Source organism: Oncorhynchus masou, chromosome 30 (assembly GCF_036934945.1).
Source record: "Oncorhynchus masou masou isolate Uvic2021 chromosome 30, UVic_Omas_1.1, whole genome shotgun sequence".
Lineage (NCBI taxonomy): Eukaryota > Metazoa > Chordata > Actinopteri > Salmoniformes > Salmonidae > Oncorhynchus > Oncorhynchus masou.
In genome coordinates, this window is record NC_088241.1 from 37,495,636 (window position 1) to 37,517,757 (window position 22,122).

The 22,122-nt window shown below is 41.0% G+C and overlaps 1 protein-coding gene across 1 annotated transcript; it reads right to left on the reverse strand.

The window, feature by feature from the left end:
- Positions 1-718: 718 nt before the first annotated feature.
- On the reverse strand, positions 719-21,054 carry LOC135522605 (repressor of RNA polymerase III transcription MAF1 homolog). Its single transcript, XM_064949030.1, has 8 exons — positions 20,480-21,054; positions 19,282-19,370; positions 4,242-4,370; positions 3,722-3,884; positions 3,116-3,237; positions 2,750-2,869; positions 2,222-2,314; positions 719-2,052 (listed from the first exon to the last, which is right to left on the reverse strand). Exons 2-8 carry the CDS (start codon positions 19,362-19,364, stop codon positions 2,028-2,030), a joined length of 735 nt encoding a protein of 244 aa, XP_064805102.1. The 5' UTR covers positions 19,365-19,370; positions 20,480-21,054; the 3' UTR covers positions 719-2,027.
- Between the last annotated feature and the right edge of the window lie 1,068 nt (positions 21,055-22,122).

The following is a 22,122-nucleotide window of genomic DNA, read 5'->3' on the forward strand; positions in this document are numbered from 1 at the left end:
ACTGGTCCTTTTCTCCCCTGATCATACCTCTAGTCTCCAAGATGAAGATGACCGCCATTTACAATGTAAGAACATTAAAATGTTAAATCAGTCGTGATAAGCAGGGGCGTATCTTTCACTGGGGACGGGAGGGACAAGTCACCCCCCAAATTCTGATATAGCATTTTTGTCCTCCCCAGTTTTATCATTGGAATGTGATACAAAACGAGGCAACGGTGTGCTTTAGGACCATGCGGACTCCTCCAAGTGGTCGGGTAGGCTGTTTGGAGTGTTTATCCGACTGGATAAAAAAGTATGTTTCCCCCAATTCTAAAACCAAAGTTGCACCTCTTGTGATAAGTATAGCTTGTGCTATTCCAATTATTTATTGAAGGTTTAACATTGCTATATGAGGTCTATGTTCTCTGCCTCTTACCTAATTTAATTAAGGAAGACAGATTGAGCAGGACCAAGTTTATAGCCCCTTCCATGTATCTTTGCATTACTCAAAAATGTCCATAGGAACACTTTGTTATTAAAAAGGTTGTAGTGTGAGGTGTAACATAACACGTTCCTCTTGTAGGAAACATGGTTAACTATACCTTACACTGCTGTATCACATTGTAGTCATTACTGTTCAAAACATCTTCATTTTGGTCCTCTTCTTCCCTGTGAGTGGGATGTGTTGTGTTGGGTGAGCTGCCCGTGTCCACTCTCTATGACAACACAGAGGACACTCTTTGGTTCAAACACAACTTTATTAACATATGCTGTATAATCAAAACAGGTCCTGAACGGAGGTCATCATGGGAGGTCATCATCACAAGCCTTACACAGGGAACTCAGAGATAAAAGGGTCTTTCTTTCTAAAAAATACTGTAAAACACTTTAATAACATTACTGGAACTATCGCTGATGCCTTTGCTGCCTGTGTTTAGTACATTCACTTGGCTTTACATCAAAGCCTTTGTAATGTTTGAGCATAAAATAAATGGATGATTGTAGCAGAGGAAAATGGGTACAAGTTTTACAATAGGTTAGCCTAAATCATAAGGGAATCAGAAAAATCACACATTGAGGAACATGGTTACTGATAGGCAGAACAGTGTGACAGAGGCGCTCATGAAAGTGATCTTGTATAAGCTGCAAGTCTGATGTCATTTTGCTTTCCTTGGCAGAGTCATTTCCATCTACACATGTCATGTGCAGTAATAAGACAACATAAGATATTACAATGTTTCCATTACAAAAGCAGCATTCGTTTAAAAACTTGGGAGCTATAAAAGTTTTCAGTTCTCACATTAACACCACTGTCAAGCATAAAAGCCACACAATGGAAGCAAATGGAAATCAGCTGGATAGACAGTCAATCGAATTAGCTGTCGTTGTCCCATCCTCTACCCAGTGTGGGATTGGAGAAGTTTGATGTAATAAGCCCCTCCCCTTCCATGGCTCTCACTGATGCTGGTGTTGCACTGTGGACTTCTATCTCCACTTACACAGCCGTTTCTGTGCCATCATCTGCTGCGATTTTTAATAAAAGAGAATGTTTGCTTGTCAGGGTTAGCCGTCCATGGTCTCTCTTGACCATAAATATCCAAGACAGATCCAATAAGTATTGGGAGGGTTTCTTTAAGAGTGCAGCATCCAAGCAGAGGCTGGTTTCAGGTGACGAGGATGAGGTTTAAGAGGCCTAGGAAGGTCCTTCCATCAAATGATCAGTCACAGAGTCAGTTCTTAGCTCAGCGACAACGGAAGATAGAGGAAGCACAATAAACAGGAGACCTAGATCCCAGTTACCCTGGGCATTTAGAAAACGTCCTTCACGGTATGGGTTGGATCGAGCTGATGTGAAAGGCGTGAAACATGCACTTGTCAATGGGAGAAAAAAAAATGTATTTCCTCTACATGAGCAAATGGCTTCCTGGGTCAGGCTGTACAGAACATCGAGACAAAGAAAAAAAAACAAGGATAGAGGAGGAAAAAAGAAACAGGATAGGTGAAGGGGGAGGAGGTTGTGTAGGCGTAGAAGTTTGGCATGGGTGTGCCTAGACACAAAGAGCTCTGGGGAACCTGCCGACGGGGAGAGAACAAGGCAGTGTCAATCAGGGCTCTATTTCGACACAAATCCAAAATGTAACCCCCATGCACAGACAAAGTATATATATGTAAGACTGAGGCCCATCGGTGCACTAGAAGAGTATAAGCAGGTAGTAACATTACTATAGTAACATGATCCCACCTGTCCTCAGTGAATCCATCCAACTCCTCTTCATCATCCAGCTCCATGTCCAACTCGTTGTCCAGACAACCGCAGCCATACCCACTCAAGACACTGTGGAAATAAAGCAGAAAAACCATGCCTCATTAATCAATCATACAGGTACATGTGGTTGCTCTGGTTGACAGATTGTTTGTGGAGTTTTTGGAGTTGACCTGGTAGTCCCCTTCCCTGGCCTTTTGTCCTCCTGGTAATGGATAACAGTCACACACACATCATGAGATCAGACAGGCTTTGGGTTGTGAACAAGCTGCCTCGGCACGTCAAGCCCAATCAACTCCTGCTGCTGTGCTGGTTTGGTGTGAGCAATTCATACCAGCAACACGAGACAGATTTATCCAATTTTAGAACATACACAGTGGACCCTAGAAAGTCATCCACGGGCCAGAAACTGCTTCGGACTGGCTGTAGAACTAACAAACTCATATGTGTATCGTCACAGATTGCATTGATAATGGAGTCAGACTGAAGCCCGCTGTGGCTGCTCACCTGACGGAGCGACAGGTGAAGAATACAATCCTCTTCAGCTTCTTGTTGTAGAAGAAGTAGTTGAAGGACCAGAGGCTGCCTTCCTCCCCAAAGGGGTCTGAGTCCAGGTCAGGGTTGTAGCTGAGGACAAATAAGGGCATTACTACATATACCGGCGACAAACACAACAAGCAGCATATACATTTACGCTCACGTGTTAGTCATTTAGCAGACGCTCTTATCCAGAACGACTTACAGTAGTGAATGCATGCATTTATTTTTTTATGTTACTGGTCCACCGTGATAATCCAATACACAAGCCTGACGTTGCAAGCGCCATGCTCTACCAACTGAGCCTCGCGGGACCACCATATCTCCCACGCACACCTGTAAATGTCACAATCCTGCAGGCAAATTTCCTGGTCGATGGAGTTCCACAGCTCAGGCCCCAGGGAGTTGAACTCCACCCCAACTGATGAGTACAGGCTGCTGCTCACTGCATTCGCCACCTGGAGGAGACACGGCACACCATCGTTAGGACCATTTATTCTCCTCACAGATGTGTGGAGCTGTCAAACTCAAATCCTGTGGAGGGCCGAGTGTCTGCACTTGATTGATCATTTAAGGTTATTGTGATAAATCAGGTTATAATTAAGGTGATTGCTTCGTCACCTGGTGGTTTAGGTCGTCATTAGACACAAAACAAAATAAAACAAAACCAGCAGACATGGTCCTCCAGAAATTGAGTTTGACACCTCTATCTTACAGCCTGTGATATTCCATAAGCCCCTTGTAGAAAACTCACTACTTTCCCCTTATGTGTATGGCTTTGTAACAATGTGCTTCCGGGACTTGCATGGGATGATTCAACGTATCTGTATATGAGTATCTGGGCAATTCTGAAATTAGGCATGAATGACCGCCCAATTAGATTGGTTTTAAGTCATTCTAAAATGGTGTAATCATGAGAGGAGCAGAGGCAGTGCTACTGACCCAGTTGAGGCTGGGCTCACGGCTAAACTCGTGGGCCCGGGCTGCGCTGAAGTCGTAGTCGGGCCTGAACGATTCATTGAGCGTGGTGATGAGGTAGAACAAGGTCTTCCTGCAACACTTGTCACTCAGAGGGTTTTCGGCATCCTCACTGCTCTTCCCCAGTCTGCACAAAACAAGTGAGATGAGTAGAGAGAGAGTTCAGTAATTTGGTTAGGAAGTTACAATTAATTATCTAGGGCACAGACATATTTTTCACATAGTCGGCTCAGGGATTCGAACCAGTGACCTTATGGTTACTAGACCAATGCTCTTAACTGCTAGGCTACCTGCCACCCCCTTAGTGTGCCACATAAGAGACTAATACTGTGACACAACACCAGTATCAATGCATTATTGCACACCATAGCAAAACATTCTGCAATGGAAAACAGGCAGTCCCTCCCTGTTTGCTTCCGTTTCATTCCTAGTGTAATTTCCGTGTGATGTAAACATTGATAAGGGGTGTGGCTGTGGTACTTACTGGGGTGGGCTGGTGGCGCTGGACTGGGGGGGCGAAAGGGCCTCCAGGACATGTGGCTCCCCCTCCTGGCAAAATTGCTTAAACATGTGCTTGTCATCACCAGCCATCTTGCAGGAGTAGCTCTCGATCCTATAGAGACAGATAAAAATCCCAGAGTTAACTTTTGTTAAGTGGACATCCATTTAGCTACTGACGAAGGAGGACATGGGTATTGTATCAAACTAGTCATGTCCCGTATTCAATACTCAGGGGTCATGCTAACGCAGGATTTTGCGTTTTTTTACTCATAAAATGAAGGATAAAACACAAACAATATCTTGCTGCGTTTTGAAAATGCAGATCTAAAATGGACAAATTTTGTGCTTCAGTTGCAATTCTCCACTCGGATGAAATATCTTTGCTTTCGCCACTGGATCACCAGACAGCGCTCTGACTGTTGTGAAGGCTACTTTTCTCTTGTGCTTTCTTCCAGCTGTGTAGTTCTCCGGTAGCAAGTTAAAATGCAAGACTAACATCATGCAAAACATTAGGAAATGTAGTTGGCTGCAGTTGAAGTCAGAAGTTTACATAAACTATTTTTAATGACTCCAACCATCTACTTTGTGCTTAACACAAGTAATTTTTTACAGACAGATTATTTCACTTATAATTCACTGTATCACAATTTCAGTGGGTCAGAAGTTGACTATGCCTTTAAACAGCTTGGAGAATTCCAGAAAATGATGTCATGGCTTTAGAAGCTTCTGATAGGCAATTGGAGGTGTAACTGTGGATGTATTTCAAGACCTAAGTGATTTTCTTTGTAATGTTTATTTTTTGCCCTGTCTCTGTGTCAATCTCTGCACGCTCAACCCAACGGTTTACCACACCGTTTTAAAATCATCAATAGCCTCATCCCTGAGCAGTTTCATTCCTGTCCTACAGCTCAGTTCAGAAGGACGACTGTATCTTTTAGGTTTCTGGGTGGTTTAATACATAAGGCAGGGATCGACATTAACGCTAGTCCTCCTGTCTGGGACAAGTAACATTTAAAAAAATAAATTCAGATAAGAAAATATACTGTAGATTTAAGCAGTCCGAATGGAAAATTAGAAATGTAAAACACAGAAATCACAATATCAAACAATTACTCCGATCAGAATTTAATCAGAGAGGCCAACACTGGAATAATATTAAAATCTGTTTCATGTAGCCTACATAAATAAAATAAAAAACTACATGTCAAAGTGAAGGTGATATGCATATTGGCTACAGCCTCATGTCCAAACCAATGCTGACATGACAGAAGTGACAGGAAAATGTAGCCAAACTTTAATGAGAGTTTGAATTACATAAATATAGGCGAAACACCAGTCATGTTTGACTAACATAATGAAGGATAATTAACAGCAGATCAAACGGTCAAAAGACCAGAGAGAGAAGGACAGTGCCTGTTGTGCACCGCAACATCACCTACCTTGAATCTGAGCAGAGGCGGTCAACATTTGAAAACTATTTAACCATAAAATGTAATTGTTTAAAACCTGGACATTGTATGTCATTTTATGAAGTATGTCTTGTTTCAAAGTAGCCTAGCCAAAATACGACCACTGAAATGAAGGAATTATTCCATAAACACTTAATATGCCATTAAAAAACAGCATTTCTCATGTTCTATTGGCTTTCAAATCAATGTTCTTTAATTGTCCTACAGCCAAACGCATAATACTAGTCATATTAGTAACCCATGCTAGTTGATGATCTCCCCTTCCTTAATTTCTAATGGATACTTTCATCTCTGTCACATGAAACCACTTGCGCGTGAGGTGCGCTTTTGAGAATGGTGTTTTCCTTGCTAATTGCATTTTGTAACATTCGCATATAGCCAACAGCCATGTGCGCATTGTTGAGCTTATAATATGAAGAAATAAAACTTCAACATTTTAAGCTAAACGGTCTGATCTGTTGCAACAGCCTCAATGCTTTAAAACATTTTTTTTTTTATACATGTGACTTGTGCTATTGGACAAGTAAAAGAAAAGGACAAGTGGCAAAAAAAGTTACGTCAAGCCATGCATAACGCACAGCATAATTAACTAGACCATGCTTAAAGATATATTCAATGTCTGATTTGTTATTGTTAACCATCTACAAATCACTGTCTTTTTTTTACGAGGCCTTCGAAAAGCTCCCTGGTCTTTGTAGTCGAATCTGTGCTTGAAATGCAATACTTGGCCGAGGGGAGAGAGGAAGGGTTAGTAATTTAAAAAAGAATGTCAACCCCTATAACTTCACACAGAGTGAGTCCATGTAACTTTGTGATTTGTTTAGCAACATTTTACTCCTGAACTAATTTAGGCTTGCATAAACAAAGGGGCTGAATATTAGTTATTAAATGTTTTATCATTAAAAAAAGGTCACACCCCCCCCCCCCACTTTGACATAATATTTTGTGCATTGTTGACAAACAATGACAATTACATCTATTTTAATCCCACTTTGTAACACAATAAAATGTGAAGAAAATCCAAGAGGTCTAAATACTTTTGCAAGGCACTGTACGTCTCGTGTTCTGTATTTATTGCTTTGAACAAGTATCTGTGTCTGTGTCTCTGTTTCACTGTGTTCTATTTGAGGGGTATGGGTGGAATGCAGACGGAGTGGAGCAGAGTCCAGTCGTGTGTTTATTTTCCCCTCACCCCCAGTTATGTAAGAGCAGGGGTTGTGCAACCCAAAATCTGGCTCAGAGACACACTGTGGCCCAGTCTTATTATAGGAAGGAGCAAAGGTCACGGGGGTGGTGACGTGACTGGCCTACTTTTCATTAACAGACAAAAAAATAAAAAATACTGAACAAACAGGGACCATCTGAAATCCATAGAAAAGTTGACCTAAAAAGCTGAGCTAATAACCTGTGGATAATTAGACCTAGTTGTGAATAAATGCACAGAATTAGGATATAAAGGATAGTTGTGGGTCTAGGCCTATTTGTAACAGACTTCCTGGTTCAATCAAATTATCACATTATCCAGAAACTGACATTCTAAGGAAAACTATCACTGACAGAATTTGTGAACTTCCTCAAATTCATGTGCGAGTGTGTGCTCCGTTTATCATTAGTAATGGGTCCAGTTGAACTTTGGTGAGTATTGGCAGACTTAGGCTCTTTATTAGGGTGGAAAGAAGCAGCCTCATTGGGTCACATGGTGCCAGCACGGCTCTTGCTGCCATTGTTGCCCATTCTAATTCAGTAAGCAGCTGTCTAAACACCAGCACTTGGTAGCTGTTTCAGTGCCTAGCTGTGTGTGTATGTGTATCTATGCAAATGACTGCGTATAAATAGATAGTCATTGATCACGTGACACCATTCATTCCTATGTGTAGACTCAATAGCGCATTTGAAGCAAAAAAACATTTGTTAAGATGGCGTCCAATGGATACATAAAATGTGCAGTTTCAGCTACTCCAGGAAGTGAAGTTGCAAGCTAGCTCAGGGCTGTGCCCACTCACTATCTCAAGCTGAAGGCTGACTGGTGTACTGACGGCTGCAATTAGCAATTACAATTATCCTTATAACTTCTTCTGTGTGCGATATTTAAATAAATTGTTTAAAGAACATACATTTTGCATAATAGAAGCAAATATTGGTACAATGATTGTCTTCCACAAAAATGACATATATACAGTTGAAGTCAGATGTTTACATACACTTAGGTTGGAGTCATTACAACTCATTTTTAAACCACTCCACAAATGTCTTGTTAATTAACAAACAATCGTTTTGGCAAGTCAGTTAGGACATCTAGTTTGTGCATGACAAGTAATTTTTTCCAACAATCACAATTCCAGTGGGTCAGAGGTTTACATACACTAAGTTTATTGTGCCTTTAAACAGCTTGGAAAATTCCAAAAAATGATGTCACGGCTTTAGAAGCTTCTGATAGACTAATTGACATCATTTGAGTCAATTGGAGGTGTACCTACATTTACATTACATTTAAGTCATTTAGCAGACGCTCTTATCCAGAGCGACTTACAAATTGGTGAATTCACCTTCTGACATCCAGTGGAACAGCCACTTTACAATAGTTTTATATCTTTATGTTTGAAGCCTGAAATGTGGCAAAAGGTCGCAAAGTTCAAGGGGGCCGAATACTTTCGCAAGGCACTGTATATATAGACCCACACACGCAAAGATTTCCATTTTCTCATACTCAATCCCCTTTACTTTTTCTATATTGTGTTGTATATTGCCTTATCCTATAATGTTTTACATTGTTTTCCCCTCCTCAATCTAAACACAATACCCCAGAATGAAAAAGTAAAAACGTTTTTTTTTTTAAGAATAATTTATTTAAAAATATTAAACTGGAATATAACATTTATATAAGTGTTCAGACCCCTTGACTCAGTACTTTGTTGAAGCACCTTGGCAGTGATTACAGCCTCTAATCTTCTTAGGTATGACGAAACCAGCTTGGCATACCTGTATTTGGGGAGTTTCTTCCATTCTTCTCTGCAGACCCTCTCATGCTCTGTCAGGTTGGATGGGGAGCGTCGCTGCACAGCCATTTTCAGGTCTCTTCAGAGATGTTAGATGGGGTTCAAGTCCGGGCTCTGGTTGGGCCACTCAAGGATTTTCAGAGACTTGTCCTGAAGCCACTACTGCATTGTCTTAGCTTTGTGCTTAGGGTTGTGGTCCTGTTGGAAGGTGAACCTTTGCCCCAGTCTGAGTTCCTGAGCACTCTGGAGCATGTTAATATCAAGGTTCTCTCTATACTTTGCTCTGTTCATCTTTGCCTCGATGCTGACTGGTCTCGCAGTTCCTGCCGCTGAAAAACATCCCCAAAGGATGATGTTGCCACCACCATGCTTCACCGTAGAGATGGTTTCTTCCAGACGTGCCGTTTCGCATTCAGGCCAAACTGTTCAATCTTGGTTTCATCAGACCAGAGAATCTTGTTTCTCATGGTCTGAGTCTTCCTGTGCTTTTTTGGCAAACTCCAAGTGTGCTGTCATGTGCCTTTTACAGAGGAGTGGCTGCCGTCTGGCCACTCAACCATAAAGGCCTGATTGGTGGAGTGCTGGAGAGATGGTTGTCTTTCTGGAAGGTTCTCCCATCTCCACAAAGAAACTCTTCTGTCAAGAGTGACCATCGGGTTCTTGGTCACCTCCCTAACCAAGGCCCTTCTCCCCTGATTGCCAGTTTGGGCGGGCTGCCAGCTCTAGGAAGAGTCTTGGTGGTTCTAAATTTCTTCCATTTAAGAATGATGGAGCCTACTGTGTTCTTGGGAACCTTCAATGCTGCAGAAATGTTTTGGTACCCTTCTCCAGATCTGTGCCTCGGCACAATCCTGTCTCTGAGCTCTACGGACAATTCCTTCGACCTCATGGCTTGGTTTTTGCTCTGACATGCACTGTCAACTGTGGGACCTTATATAGACCGGTGTGTGCCTTCCCAAATCATGTCCAATCAATTGAATTTACCACAGGTGGACAATCATGTTGTAGAAACATTTCAAGGATGGTCACTGGAAATAGGATGCTCAATTTCAAGTCTTATAACAAAGGGTCTGAATACCTAACTAAATTATGTTGTCTTTTTAAACATTTGCAAAAATTTCTAAAAACCTGTTTTCGCTTTGTCATTATGGGGTATTGTGTATAGATTGATGAGGAAAATGTTTCATTTAAACCATTTTAGAATAAGCCTGTAACTTTACAATGTGAAAAAAGTCAAGGGGTCTGAATACTTTCCAAATGCACTGTAGAGTATATATTAAAAAAATGTAATTGCATAAGTATTCAGCTCCCTGAGTCCATGCATGTTAGAAACAACTTTGGCAGCAATCATTACGGGTAAGTCTAAGAGCTTTGCACACCTGGATTGTGTAATAGTTGCCTATTATTCTTTTTAAAATTCTTCAAGCTCTGTCAAGATGTTGGGGATCATGGCTAGAGATAAATGTTCAAATCCTAACATAATATTTCAAGCAGATTTATGAAACTGTAACATGGCCACTTAGGAACATTCACCGTCTTCTTGGTAAGCAAAGAATTTGGAACTTATAACCTCGATAGCCAGTTTCATGTCTCAAAAGTGAGTGAGAAGAAAATGCCCGGGATAGTATATGGTCTGCCTTTTGTTGCCTGTTGTTTATTATATTGTGATTGTCTTGTTCATATAAGACATTGATTGTTGTCTATATTAGGGGTACGTGAGACAAGGGAGATTTTCAGTGCATTCAGAAAGTATTCAGACCCCTTTCCTTTCTTCCACATTTTGTTACGTTACAGCTTATTCTAAAATGGATTAGATAGATGTTTTCATCATCAATGTACAAACAATACCCAATAACGACAAAGCAAAAAAACAAAAACTTGAGGTGTTTCTACAACTTGGAGTCCACCAGTGGTATTCTCATATGCTGTAGCTTAGACCCTATTTTACATTTTAGGTTTTGTGTTGTGCCTGCCGTCGGTTGAGACACAACATGCACTTGAATACAGGGTGGGTGTCATGTTTGGCTGATAAATGTACGAAAATGTGAATAACATTTACATTTTGACTTTCAAATGGTACCACAATATGGTTTGAGGTCCACACAGAGAATGTTGACTTGAATGGGAATATCTGTTGTTTTAAATTATACTGTAAATCCTTCATAGGAAACCTATAGAAAATCATAGAAATATAGATTATAGAATATACATTAACGCGAAAGTTGACATTCGAAGGTGGGAAGACCGGCAACCTTTTTTTGTGGTTGTAATTAAATTATTATTCAATTTCAATGGTGTATCAGCTAAATTGCAGTGGTCTGAAGGGATAGGTCCACTCTGTTAATTATATTTCTATGATTGAAATGCCACCCACCCTGTATTGAAGAGCATGCTGTGTCTCAACTGATGTCGGGCACAAAACAAAAACCACTGATGATGTAAAGTAGGGTCTAAGCCAGAGGTCGACCGATTATGATTTTTCAACGCCGATACTGATACCGATTATTGGAGGACCAAAAAAGCCGTTACCGATTAATCGGACAAATTTTTATTTATTTATTTGTAATAATGACAATTACAACAATAATGAATGAACACTTATTTTAACTTAATATAATACATCAATAAAATCAATTTAGCCTCAAGTAAATAATGAAACATGTTCAATTTGGTTTAAATAATGCAAAAACAAAGTGTTGGAGAAGAAAGTAAAAGTGCAATATGTGCCATGTAAGAAAGCTAACGTTTCAGTTCCTTGCTCAGAACATGAAAACATATAAAAGCTGGTGGTTCCTTTTAACATGAGTCTTCAATATTCCCAGGTAAGAAGTTTTAGGTTGTAGTTATTATAGGAATTACAGGACTATTTCCCTCTATACCATTTGTATTTCATTAACCTTTGACTATTGGATGTTCTTATAGGCACTTTAGTATTGCAAGTGTAACAGTATAGCTTCCGTCCCTCTCCTCGCTCCTCCCTGGGCTCGAACCAGCAACACAACAGCCACCATCGAAGCAGCGTTACCCATGCAGTGCAAGGGGAACAACTAGAAGGCTCAGAGCGAGTGATGTTTGAAACGCTATTAGCGCGCGCTAACTAGCTAGCCATTTCCCTTCGGTTACACCCAACTCATCTCAGGAGTTGATAGGCTTTAAGTCATAAACAGCGCAATGCTTGACGCACAACGAAGAGCTGCTGGCAAAACGCACGAAAGTGCTGTTTGAATGAATGTTTACGCGCCTGCTTCTGCCTACCACCGCTCAGTCAGATACTTAGATACTTGTATGCTTGTATGCTCAGTCAGATTATATGAAACACAGGACACACTAGATAATATCTAGTAAAATCATCAACCATGTGTAGTTAACTAGTGGTTATGATTGATTGTTTTTTATAAGATAAGTTTAATGCAACTTACCTTGGCTTACTGCATTCACGTAACAGGCAGTCTCCTTGTGGTGTGGAGTGCAACCAGAGAGAGGCAGGTCGTGATTGTGTTGGACTAGTTAACTGCGAGGTTGCAAGATTGGATCCCCCGAGCTGACAAGATAAAAATCTGTCGTTCTGCCCCTGAACAAGGCAGTTAACCCACCGTTCCTAGGCCGTCATTGAAAATAAGAACGTGACCTACCTAGTCAAATAAAAGGTATTAAAAAAAAATTAAAAAAATAAAAATCGGCAAATCGGTGCCCAAAAATACAGATGATTGTTATGAAAACTTGAAATCGGCACCTAATTAATCAGCCATTCCGATTAATCGGTCAACCTCTAGTCTAAGCTATATCTCTAGTCTAAGCTAATATGAAGAAGAAAAAACACATCGGAGGCTACGCATTTTTAGATAATTGAAGTAAAAAATAAAAAAAACAAACATCTGAAATAAAATAGTTTAACAACCCTGTTTAAGCTTTTAAATTATATCCAACTCAACCGTTTATATTTTCTAGTGATGAAGACATAGATTTCTCATGGTACGGTGGAGTATGCAAAATGGGTCAACTTTGAGCACTTCTATCCCCTGAATGATTTTTGCATTCAAGTCCAAAAAGTAACTTTCTGACTACTTCTTCCATGGGCAAACATGCATTGAAAGTTTTGTCTAAATCAAAAGGGATGCTGTCATTAAAGTTATTGAATTCATACAGATTTAACCTATAATAGGGGATCTTGTTTTTTCTGAAAACAATGCTGCAGTTCAGCATTCGGCCTTGAACTTTGTGGCTTCAATGAGACGGGTCAGTCGTTCTCCCCTGGTTTACGCTCCATACCACTCTCCATTACACAGTCTACAAATAGCCACAAAGCCCTGTAAGAGTACACCCTGTCCTGCATCAGACTGCGTCTATTGATCATAGCCAGGACAGGGGTCATCACCACCATTACTGTATCCACTGGTCTCATAACCTAGAGTCCATTATGCAACATCCCAGTTCCTACTGTTACCTCAAAGCCTGAAGGGCTTCCTACTAAGGATCAATGAGTTAGCCTGCTAACTTGCCTGAATATTCTAGAAATAACTTTTTTTTTTTTTTAAGATAAGTAGACCATGCCCATTTCAGGCTTAACTCAACAATCAAAATCACAAAGACGTTCAGCTTTCTTCATGAACCAGAAAGTAAATAGTTATTTCTGGTTGTTTATCAAAGTTGGTGGGCTAACTCATTGAGTTCCTAGTATACCCCTCTGCTGCAGTTCAGTTAATCTAACCTCCTGTCGCATAACACAAAACACTCATCCATCACCCTATTTGCGGGATCAAGACTTTTTGCAAGAGAGATTACGCCTATTTAGCTAAACGTTCCACATTACCAGTAATCGCTACAGGGATTGAATAGGGCAACATTTCTATGGCAATTCTACTGCATAACACACGATATTGACTCATCTGGTCTTGCTCAGGTATTTAAATCACGTAGCCTACACCACTTATCTTAGCACAGACACATGTCATGAGGCGACACACCCCTTTCAGGTTTTATGACATCAATCTCTGACAGAGGTGTCTATAATTGTGGTTTTGGTTTGTGTGAGTTTGGTAGAAAAACAGATTGGTAGGTTGTGTGTCCCTTCAGAAGGTATTCAGACCCCTTGACTTTTACCACATTTTTGTTACATAACAGCCTTTACCTAAAAATGATTTTTCTGCATCCTGTTTCCATTGATAATCCTTGAGATGTTTCTACAGCTCTGTCAGAATGACAATCAGGTTCTTGGTGACGTCCCTGAACAAGTCTTCTCCACTGATTGCTCAGTTTGGTCAGGCGGCCAGCTCTAGGAATAGTCTTGGTGGTTCCAAACTTCTTCCATTTAAGAATGATGGAGGCCACTGTGTTCTTGTGGACCTTCAAAGCTGCAGAAATGTTTTGGTACACTTCCCCAGATCTGTGCCCTCGACACAATCCTGTCTCTGAGCTCTATTGACAATTCCTTTGACCTCATGGCTTGGTTTTTGCTCTAACATTCCCTTGTCAACTGTGGGACCTTATATAGACAGGTGTGTGCCTTTTCAAATCATGTCTAATAAATTGAATTTATCACAGGTGGACTCCAAGCAAGTTGTAGAACCATCTTAAGGACTGTCAATGGAAACAGGATGCACCTGAGCTCAATTTTGAGTCTCATATTAAAGGGTCTGAATAGTTAAGTAAATAAGGTATTTCTGATTGTAATATATTTGAAAACATTTCTAAAAACCTGTTTTCACTTTGTCATTATGGGGTATTGTGTGTTGCTGAGGATTTAAAAAAAATGTTTTTATAAATTTTTGAATAAGGCGGAAACGTAACAAACATTTTTCTTTACATAATTGAATGTGCTGGCAACAAAATCACACAAAAATGATCAATGGAAATCAAATTTATCAACCCATGGTGGTCTGGATTTGGAGTCACACTCAAAATTAAAGTGGAAAACCACACTACAGGCTGATCAAACTTTGATGTAATGTCCTTAAAACAAGTCAAAATGAGGCTCAGTAGTGTGTGTGGCCTCCACGTGCCTGTGTGACCTCCCTACAACGCCTGGGCATGCTCCTGATGTGGCGGATGGTCTCCTGAGGGATCTCCTCCCAGACCTGGACTAAAGCATCCGCCAACTCCTGGACAGTCTGTGGTGCAACGTAGCGTTGGTGGATGGAGCGAGACATGATGTCCCAGATGTGCTCAATTGGATTCAGGTCTGGGGAACAGGCGGGCCAGTCCATAGCATCAATGTCTTCCTCTTGCAGGAACTGCTGACACACTCCAGCCACATGAGGTCTAGCATTGTCTTGCATTAGGAGGAACCCAGGGCCAACCACACCAGCATATGGTCTCACAAGGGGTCTGAGGATCTCACCTCGGTACCTAATGGCAGTCAGGCTACCTCTGGCGAGCACATGGGGCCCCCCAAAGAAATGCCACCCCACACCATGACTGACCCACCGCCAAACTGGTCATGCGGAGGATGTTGCAGGCAGCAGAACATTCTCCACGGCGTCTCCAGGCTCTCACGTCTGTCACATGTGCTCAGTGGGAACCTGCTTTCATCTGTGAAGAGAACAGGGCGCCAGTGGCGAATTTGCCAATCTTGGGTGTTCTCTGGCAAATGCCAAACGTCCTGCACGGTGTTGGGCTGTAAGCACAACCCCCACTTGTGGACGTCGGGCCCTCATGGAGTTTGTTTCTGACCGTTTGAGCAGACACATGCACATTTGTGGCCTGCTGGAGGTCATTTTGCAGGGCTCTGGCAGTGCTCCTCCAGCTCCTCCTTGCACAAAGGCGGAGGTAGCGGTCTTGCTGCTGGGTTGTTGCCCTCCTACGGCCTCCTCCATGTCTCCTGGTAGCGCATCCATGCTCTGGACACTACGCTGACAGACACAGCAAACCTTATTGCCACAGCTCGCATTGATGTTCCATCCTGGATGAGCTGCACTACCTGAGCTACTTGTGTGGGTTGTAGACTCCGTCTCATGCTACCACTAGAGTGAAAGCACCGCCAGCATTCAAAAGTGACCAAAACATCAGCCAGGAAGCATAGGAACTGAGAAGTGGTCTGTAGTCACCACCTGCAGAACCACTCCTTTTTTGGAGGGTGTCTTGCTAATTGCCTATAATTTCCACCTATTGTCTACTCCATTTGCACAACAGCATGTGAAATGTATTGTCAATCAGTGTTGCTTCCTAAGTGGACAGTTTGATTTCACAGAAGTGTGATTGACTTGGAGTTACATTGTGTTGTTTAAGTGTTCCCTTTTTTTTTTTGAGCAGTGTAAATATATTAGTACCAGTCAAAAGTTTGGACACCTACTCATTCAAGGGTTTTAATTTGTATTATTTTATACATTGTGGAATAATAGTGAAGACATCAAAACTATGAAATAACACATATGGAATCATGTAGTAACCAAGAAAATTGTTAAACAAATCCAAATATATTTTATATTTGAGATTGTTCAAAGTAGCCACCCTTTGCCTTGATGACAGCTTTGCACACTCTTGGCATTCTCTCAACCAGCTTCATGAGGTAGTCACCTGGAATGCATTTCAATTAACAGGTGTGCCTTGTTAAAAGTTAATTTGCGGAATTTCTTTTCTTCTTAATGAGTTTGAGCCAATCAGTTGTGATGTGACAAGGTAAGGGTGATATAGAGAAGATGACCTTATACAAATGCATATTATGGCAGGAACAGCTCAAATAAGCAAAGAGAAAAGGTAGTATATCATTACTTTAAGACATGAAGGTCAGTCAATACGTAACACTTGAAGAACTTTGAAAGTTTCTTCAAGTGCAGACGCAAACACCACCAAGAGCTAGGATGAAACTGGCTCTTATGAGGACCGCCACAGGAAAATAAGACCCAGAGTCACCTCTGCTGCAGAGGATAAGTTCATAAGAGATACCAGCCTCAGAAATTGCAGCCCAAATAAATGCTTCACATAGTTCAAGTAACAGACACATCTCAACATCAACTGTTCAAAAGAGACTGTGTGAATCAGGCATTCATGGTTGAATTGCTGCAAAGAAACCACTACTAAAGGAGACCAATAAGAAGAAGGGACTTGCTTGGGTCAAGAAACAAGAGCAATGGACATTAGACCGGTGGAAATCTGTCCTTTGGCCTGATGAGTCCAAATTTGAGATTTTTGATTCCAACAGCCGTGTCCTTTTGAAACGTAGAGTAGGAGAACAGATGATCTCTGCATGTGTGGTTCCCACCGTGACGCATGGAAGAGGAGATGTGATAGTGTAAGAGTGCTTTGATTTATTTAGAATTCAAGGCACACTTAACCAGTATGGCTACAACAGAATTCTGCAGCGATACATTATCCTATCTGGTTTGCGCTTAGTGGGACTATCATTTGTTTTTCAACAGGACAATGACCCAATACACTTCCAGGCTGTGTAAGGGCTCTTTGACCAATAAGGAGAGTGATGGAGTGCTGCATTAGATGACCTGGCCTCCACAATCACCCGACCTCAACCAAATTGAGATGGTTTCTGATGAATTGGATCGCAGAGTGAAGGAAAAGCAGCCAACGAGTGCTCAGCATATGTGGGAACTCCTTCAAGACTGTTGGAAAAGCATACCAGGTGAAGCTGGTTGAGAGAATGCCAAGCGTGTGCAAAGCTGTCATCAAGGCAAAGGGTGGCTACTTTGAAGAATCTAAAATATATTGTGATTTGTTTGACACTTTTTTGGTTACTAAATGATTCCAAGTATTATTTCATAGTTTTGATGTCTTCACTATTATTCTACAATGTAGAAAATAGTACAAATAAAGAAAAACCCTTGAAATGAGTAGGTGTTCTAAAACTTTTGACTGTTAGTGTACGTACTAGGATAGCGAAGTTAACTTGTGTTTTGACCCACATTGCGAATGTATATGATAACGGAGCAGTGAGTGTATTTTCCTGTCCGATTTCGACAGACATATGGCTGAGACGCAAAGAAAGTTCAAAGAGAGGGGCTACAAGAATGATCAGATTAATATTGCCATTGAGAAAATTCAAAACAAAACGAGACATGACCTTTTTCAAGGTCAGTCTCGCAAAAAGACGCATTCTTGCGTTCTAACTACCCACTATTCAAAGTGCTCTGAACAAATTAAGGGAATTGTTCACAAACTTTGCAACATCCTAAAATCCGATGATAGTATCGGTAATGTGTTTTCGGACCTTCCCTTGGTCGTATTCTCGCGGGGCAGAAATCTCAGAGACCAATTGGTACACTCTGATTTACCACCCCAAGATATTCCTGAACAACGTCTATTTGCGCCCCTACTGGATGGAAATTACAAATGTAATGGCTGTGCTCAATGCAATGGCACTTATAAATGTAGATCCTTCAATTACCCACAAACAGGGAAATCGATCCCAATAAAAGGTGTTATTACGTGCTCCACTAAGGCAGTTATTTATCTTATAACTTGTCCTTGTGGTAAAAATTGTCTGTAAAACAAAGCGCGAATTAAAAGTACGTATCTCAGAGCATCGTAGCACCATTAGGTGTAAAAACTTTACTTATCCAGTTGCCGCCCACTTCTTGGAGGCAGGCCACTCGATTTTGTCTCTGCGTTATATTGGCATCGAACATGTCACCCTCCCTAGGAGAGGGGGTGACCTTGATAATTTATTGTTAAAACGAGAGGCTGCCTGGATCTTTTATTTAAAGACCCTTGCGCCCTTCGGTCTTAACGTAGACTTTGATCTGAAGACATTCTTGTGACTTTGCCATTGTAATTGTGTGTAAACTTGTATAGTCAAATTAATCTATGATTGTATGCTATCCATTTGTTTGTATGCGGTTCTTTGTATGACATTTTAATATTTGATTATTAACCAATGATATTTGGCCACTCCTGGCCATGATTACAGACACTTGTGTCCTTTGACACTATATAAACGAGTCATCCCGCAGTGTTTGTGATTATACCCTGATGAAGACAGCTTGGCTGTCGAAACGTTGGTATTAAATTTTTGCATCTGAGCTCCAAGAGTGTGCGGCTCTCTTTTATTTTTATTTACAGTGTATTTTCCTGCCTTGTGACAGACACAGAACCGGAAGGGCTGGAGGTCCAGATAGATAGTTTTGATGTCTTCACTATTATTCTACAATGTAGAGCATAGTAAAAATAAAGAAAAACCCTTGAATGAGTAGGTGTCCAAACTTTTGACAGGTGCTGTATATGTTTAAGTTCAGTTGACCATCTTATTCCAATAGTTTGCTGTTTATCTCTGTGTTTACATATCAGTGCCAGTGCCCTCAGCCTTGACATGTTGTTATTGAAGCTCCCAGAGCCCCAAAGTGTTAATCTTGCCTTTTAAAATAGAGCCTCTTAACCCCATCAGAAATACACCCCTGAGTAGAGGGGGGAGGGGGTATTTATATGTGCTATTTGCTATGTACTTGCAGTTCACACACAAGCCTCCTAATGGCCAGTACACCTGTTAAATGTTGAACCTTTGTTAGTCATGGAACAGTATTGCAGGCTTTGCAGAACACCTTGTGCCATGTGATTAGATATGAGGTCAATTGATCTACTGATACTGCTGGTCCAGTGCTGTAATGGTAAATACCTGCCCAGGATGTGAGACTCTCCCGTTTCAACACAAAGTTGAGAGCCCAGAGCTTCAAAACTGCTGTTCTCTAACAGTTTCATTGCTGCCTGTGAGAAGAAAGGGAAATGTTAAAATAGACAGTCCATCGGACATTCAATAATAGTTTTTCACTGCTTCCTGAGGGGTGTATCAAATATATTTTATCCCTATGGTGTAGGTATTGATCTACTTGGTTGGCTCAGACCGGGCTGATCAAATTTTTCCCAGAAAAGTATGTTAGCAGAAAATGGTCTGAATTCCATTAGTGCTGAACGATGAACCAAAATGGTGGTTATTTTATTATTTTTTTAACGAATTGACTGACTTCGGATCAAGTAATGGAATTCCATTTCATTTGTTTGTTTTTCTGTTAACTCAACTGCAGATCACAAAAAATTACAAATATTAAATTGCTTTGAAATTATGAGTTATTGTGAGTAGAATGATGAGGAACATTTTAGAACGGAACAAAAAGTGGAAAAAGGGAAGGGGTCTGAATACTTTCCGAATGCATATTTATTTTATTTAACCTTTATTTAACTAGGCAAGTCAGTTAAGAACAAATTCTTATTTACAATGTCGGCCTATCCCGGACGACGCTGGGCCAATTTTGCGCTGCCCAAATGGGACTCCCAATCACAGCCGGATGTAATGCAGCCTGGATTCAAACCAGGGACTGCAATGTCGCCTCTTGCACTGAGATGCAGTGCCTTAGACCACCTCACCACTCAGGAGTATGCATCATACAGTGCATTCGGAAAGTATTCAGACCCCTTGAACTACAAAATAGTGATTTGTCAGACAGCAGCTCTAAAGAGGTGACATGATAACTTGGAAAGAAATAATAGTATACAAAATAAAACGTAATATACACAACAACTGAAATATGTCATATTTTAAAAAAAAGAATCGAAACCGAAATCGTGATTATTTTTTAATAATCGAACAGACTTCAAAAAGCATTAATCGCTCAACACTAGATTCCACAGACCCATTAATCAGCATTACACATCATTGGAGACACCCCCGTATGGGGAAACATGTAGAAGGTAAACAAAAAGTAAAGTCCCAAAACGAGCAACCCCTTTCTTTCTTGCTAGATAACGTTAATCCCCTCCCCCAATAAAAAAAAACCTCTGCTACTATCTATGTAGCTAATGTACACAATCCTTCTTACCAAAGTCGAAGATAATGTCAGCACTCTTTGTGGAACTGAAACGTCTTCACCAATTTCACCCGCAATGTTTATTTGGCAATAATGCAAAACAGATCTGTTGTTGTCTGCCCAGCCAAATTAGCTAGTATGTTAGCGTAGCACTTTCGGTCCGTGATTTCAATTCGTCAGACTAAGGTTACCTACTAACGTTTAGTTCCTCAAATTCAGCAATTTAAAAATACGCTCGTTCGAAATTGATTTATCGTACAACCTTTTATCGGAAAACTGCTTCTGCCGATTAAATGAGACGACATTAAATCCAAATATCCGTCTGATTTGGATTTCAGCGGCATCCCTTTTGACCAATTTAATTTGACAGAGATTAGCTAGCTAACGTTAGTACGGTTTCTGTCCGATCAAGTCGCCTTTTCTAACCGGTTTTGCACTTCTGTCTATTTCGTAATGTCCCTGTGCTATGTGCAGTTAGCCAGACCGATTACTTGAAAGCAAAACAACAGTAACGATGAAAACCGAATAAATCCACTGTATTCGACCCGGTCCGTCTATCGTCCGTTCATTAGTTATTTTATTCAGAAGACGACAGAAAATATATTGACTCATTTTCGTTTTTGGTTTCTGAATTTGAAAATCGAAAATCGACCTTGTTTCTCATTTATTGTGTAAAAAACGGGACATTGAATTACAAAAAACAAATAACACATTTTATTCCATTTTTAATTTTGTGCCAATAGAACAAACTCAACAACAACTGAACACAGTTTGCTTGCATGCACTAGATGGCTACTACTGACTAGCTAGCCCTACCCGGCTATAGTCAGACTAGCTAGTGTATGTAAGTTAGTCCCTCCACATGGTACAAGATGAATGCCCGGACAGAGTTACCTGCTGAAGAAAGATGAGAAATTGAGCTCAGGTGCATCCTGTTTCTATTGATCCTTTAGCTGTTTCAACAACTTGATTGGAGTCCACCTGTGGTAAATTCAATTGATTGGACATGATTTGGAAAGGCACACACCCCTCTATATAAGGTCCCACAGCTGACAGTGCATTTCAGAGCAAAAACCATGCCATGAGGTCAAAGGAATTGTCCATTGAGCTCTGAGACAGGAGTGTGTCGAGGCACAGATCTGGGAAGGGTACCAAAACATTTCTCTAGCGTTGAAGGTCCCCAAGAACACAGTGGCCTCCATCATTCTTAAATGGAAGAAGTTTGGAAATATGAAGACTATTCCGAGAGTTGCCCTCACGGCCAAACTGAGCAATCAGTGGAGAAAGGCTTTGTTTAGCGAGGTGACCAAGAACCTGATGGTCACTCTGGCAGAGCTCGAGAGTTCCTCTGTGGAGATGAGAGAACTTTCCAGAAGGACGACTATCTCTGATGCAATCCACTAATCAGGCCTTTATGGTAGAGTGGACATATGGAAGCCACACCTCAGTAAAAGGCAAATGACAACACGCTTGGAGTTATCCAAAAGTCACCTAAAGGACTCTGACCATGAGAAACACGATTCTCTGGTCTGATGAAACGAAGATTGAACTTTTTGGCTTGAATGCCAAGCGTCTCGTCTGAAGGAAACCTGGCACCATCCCTACGGTGAAGAATGGTGGTGGCAGCATCATGCTTTAGGGATGTTTTTCAGTGG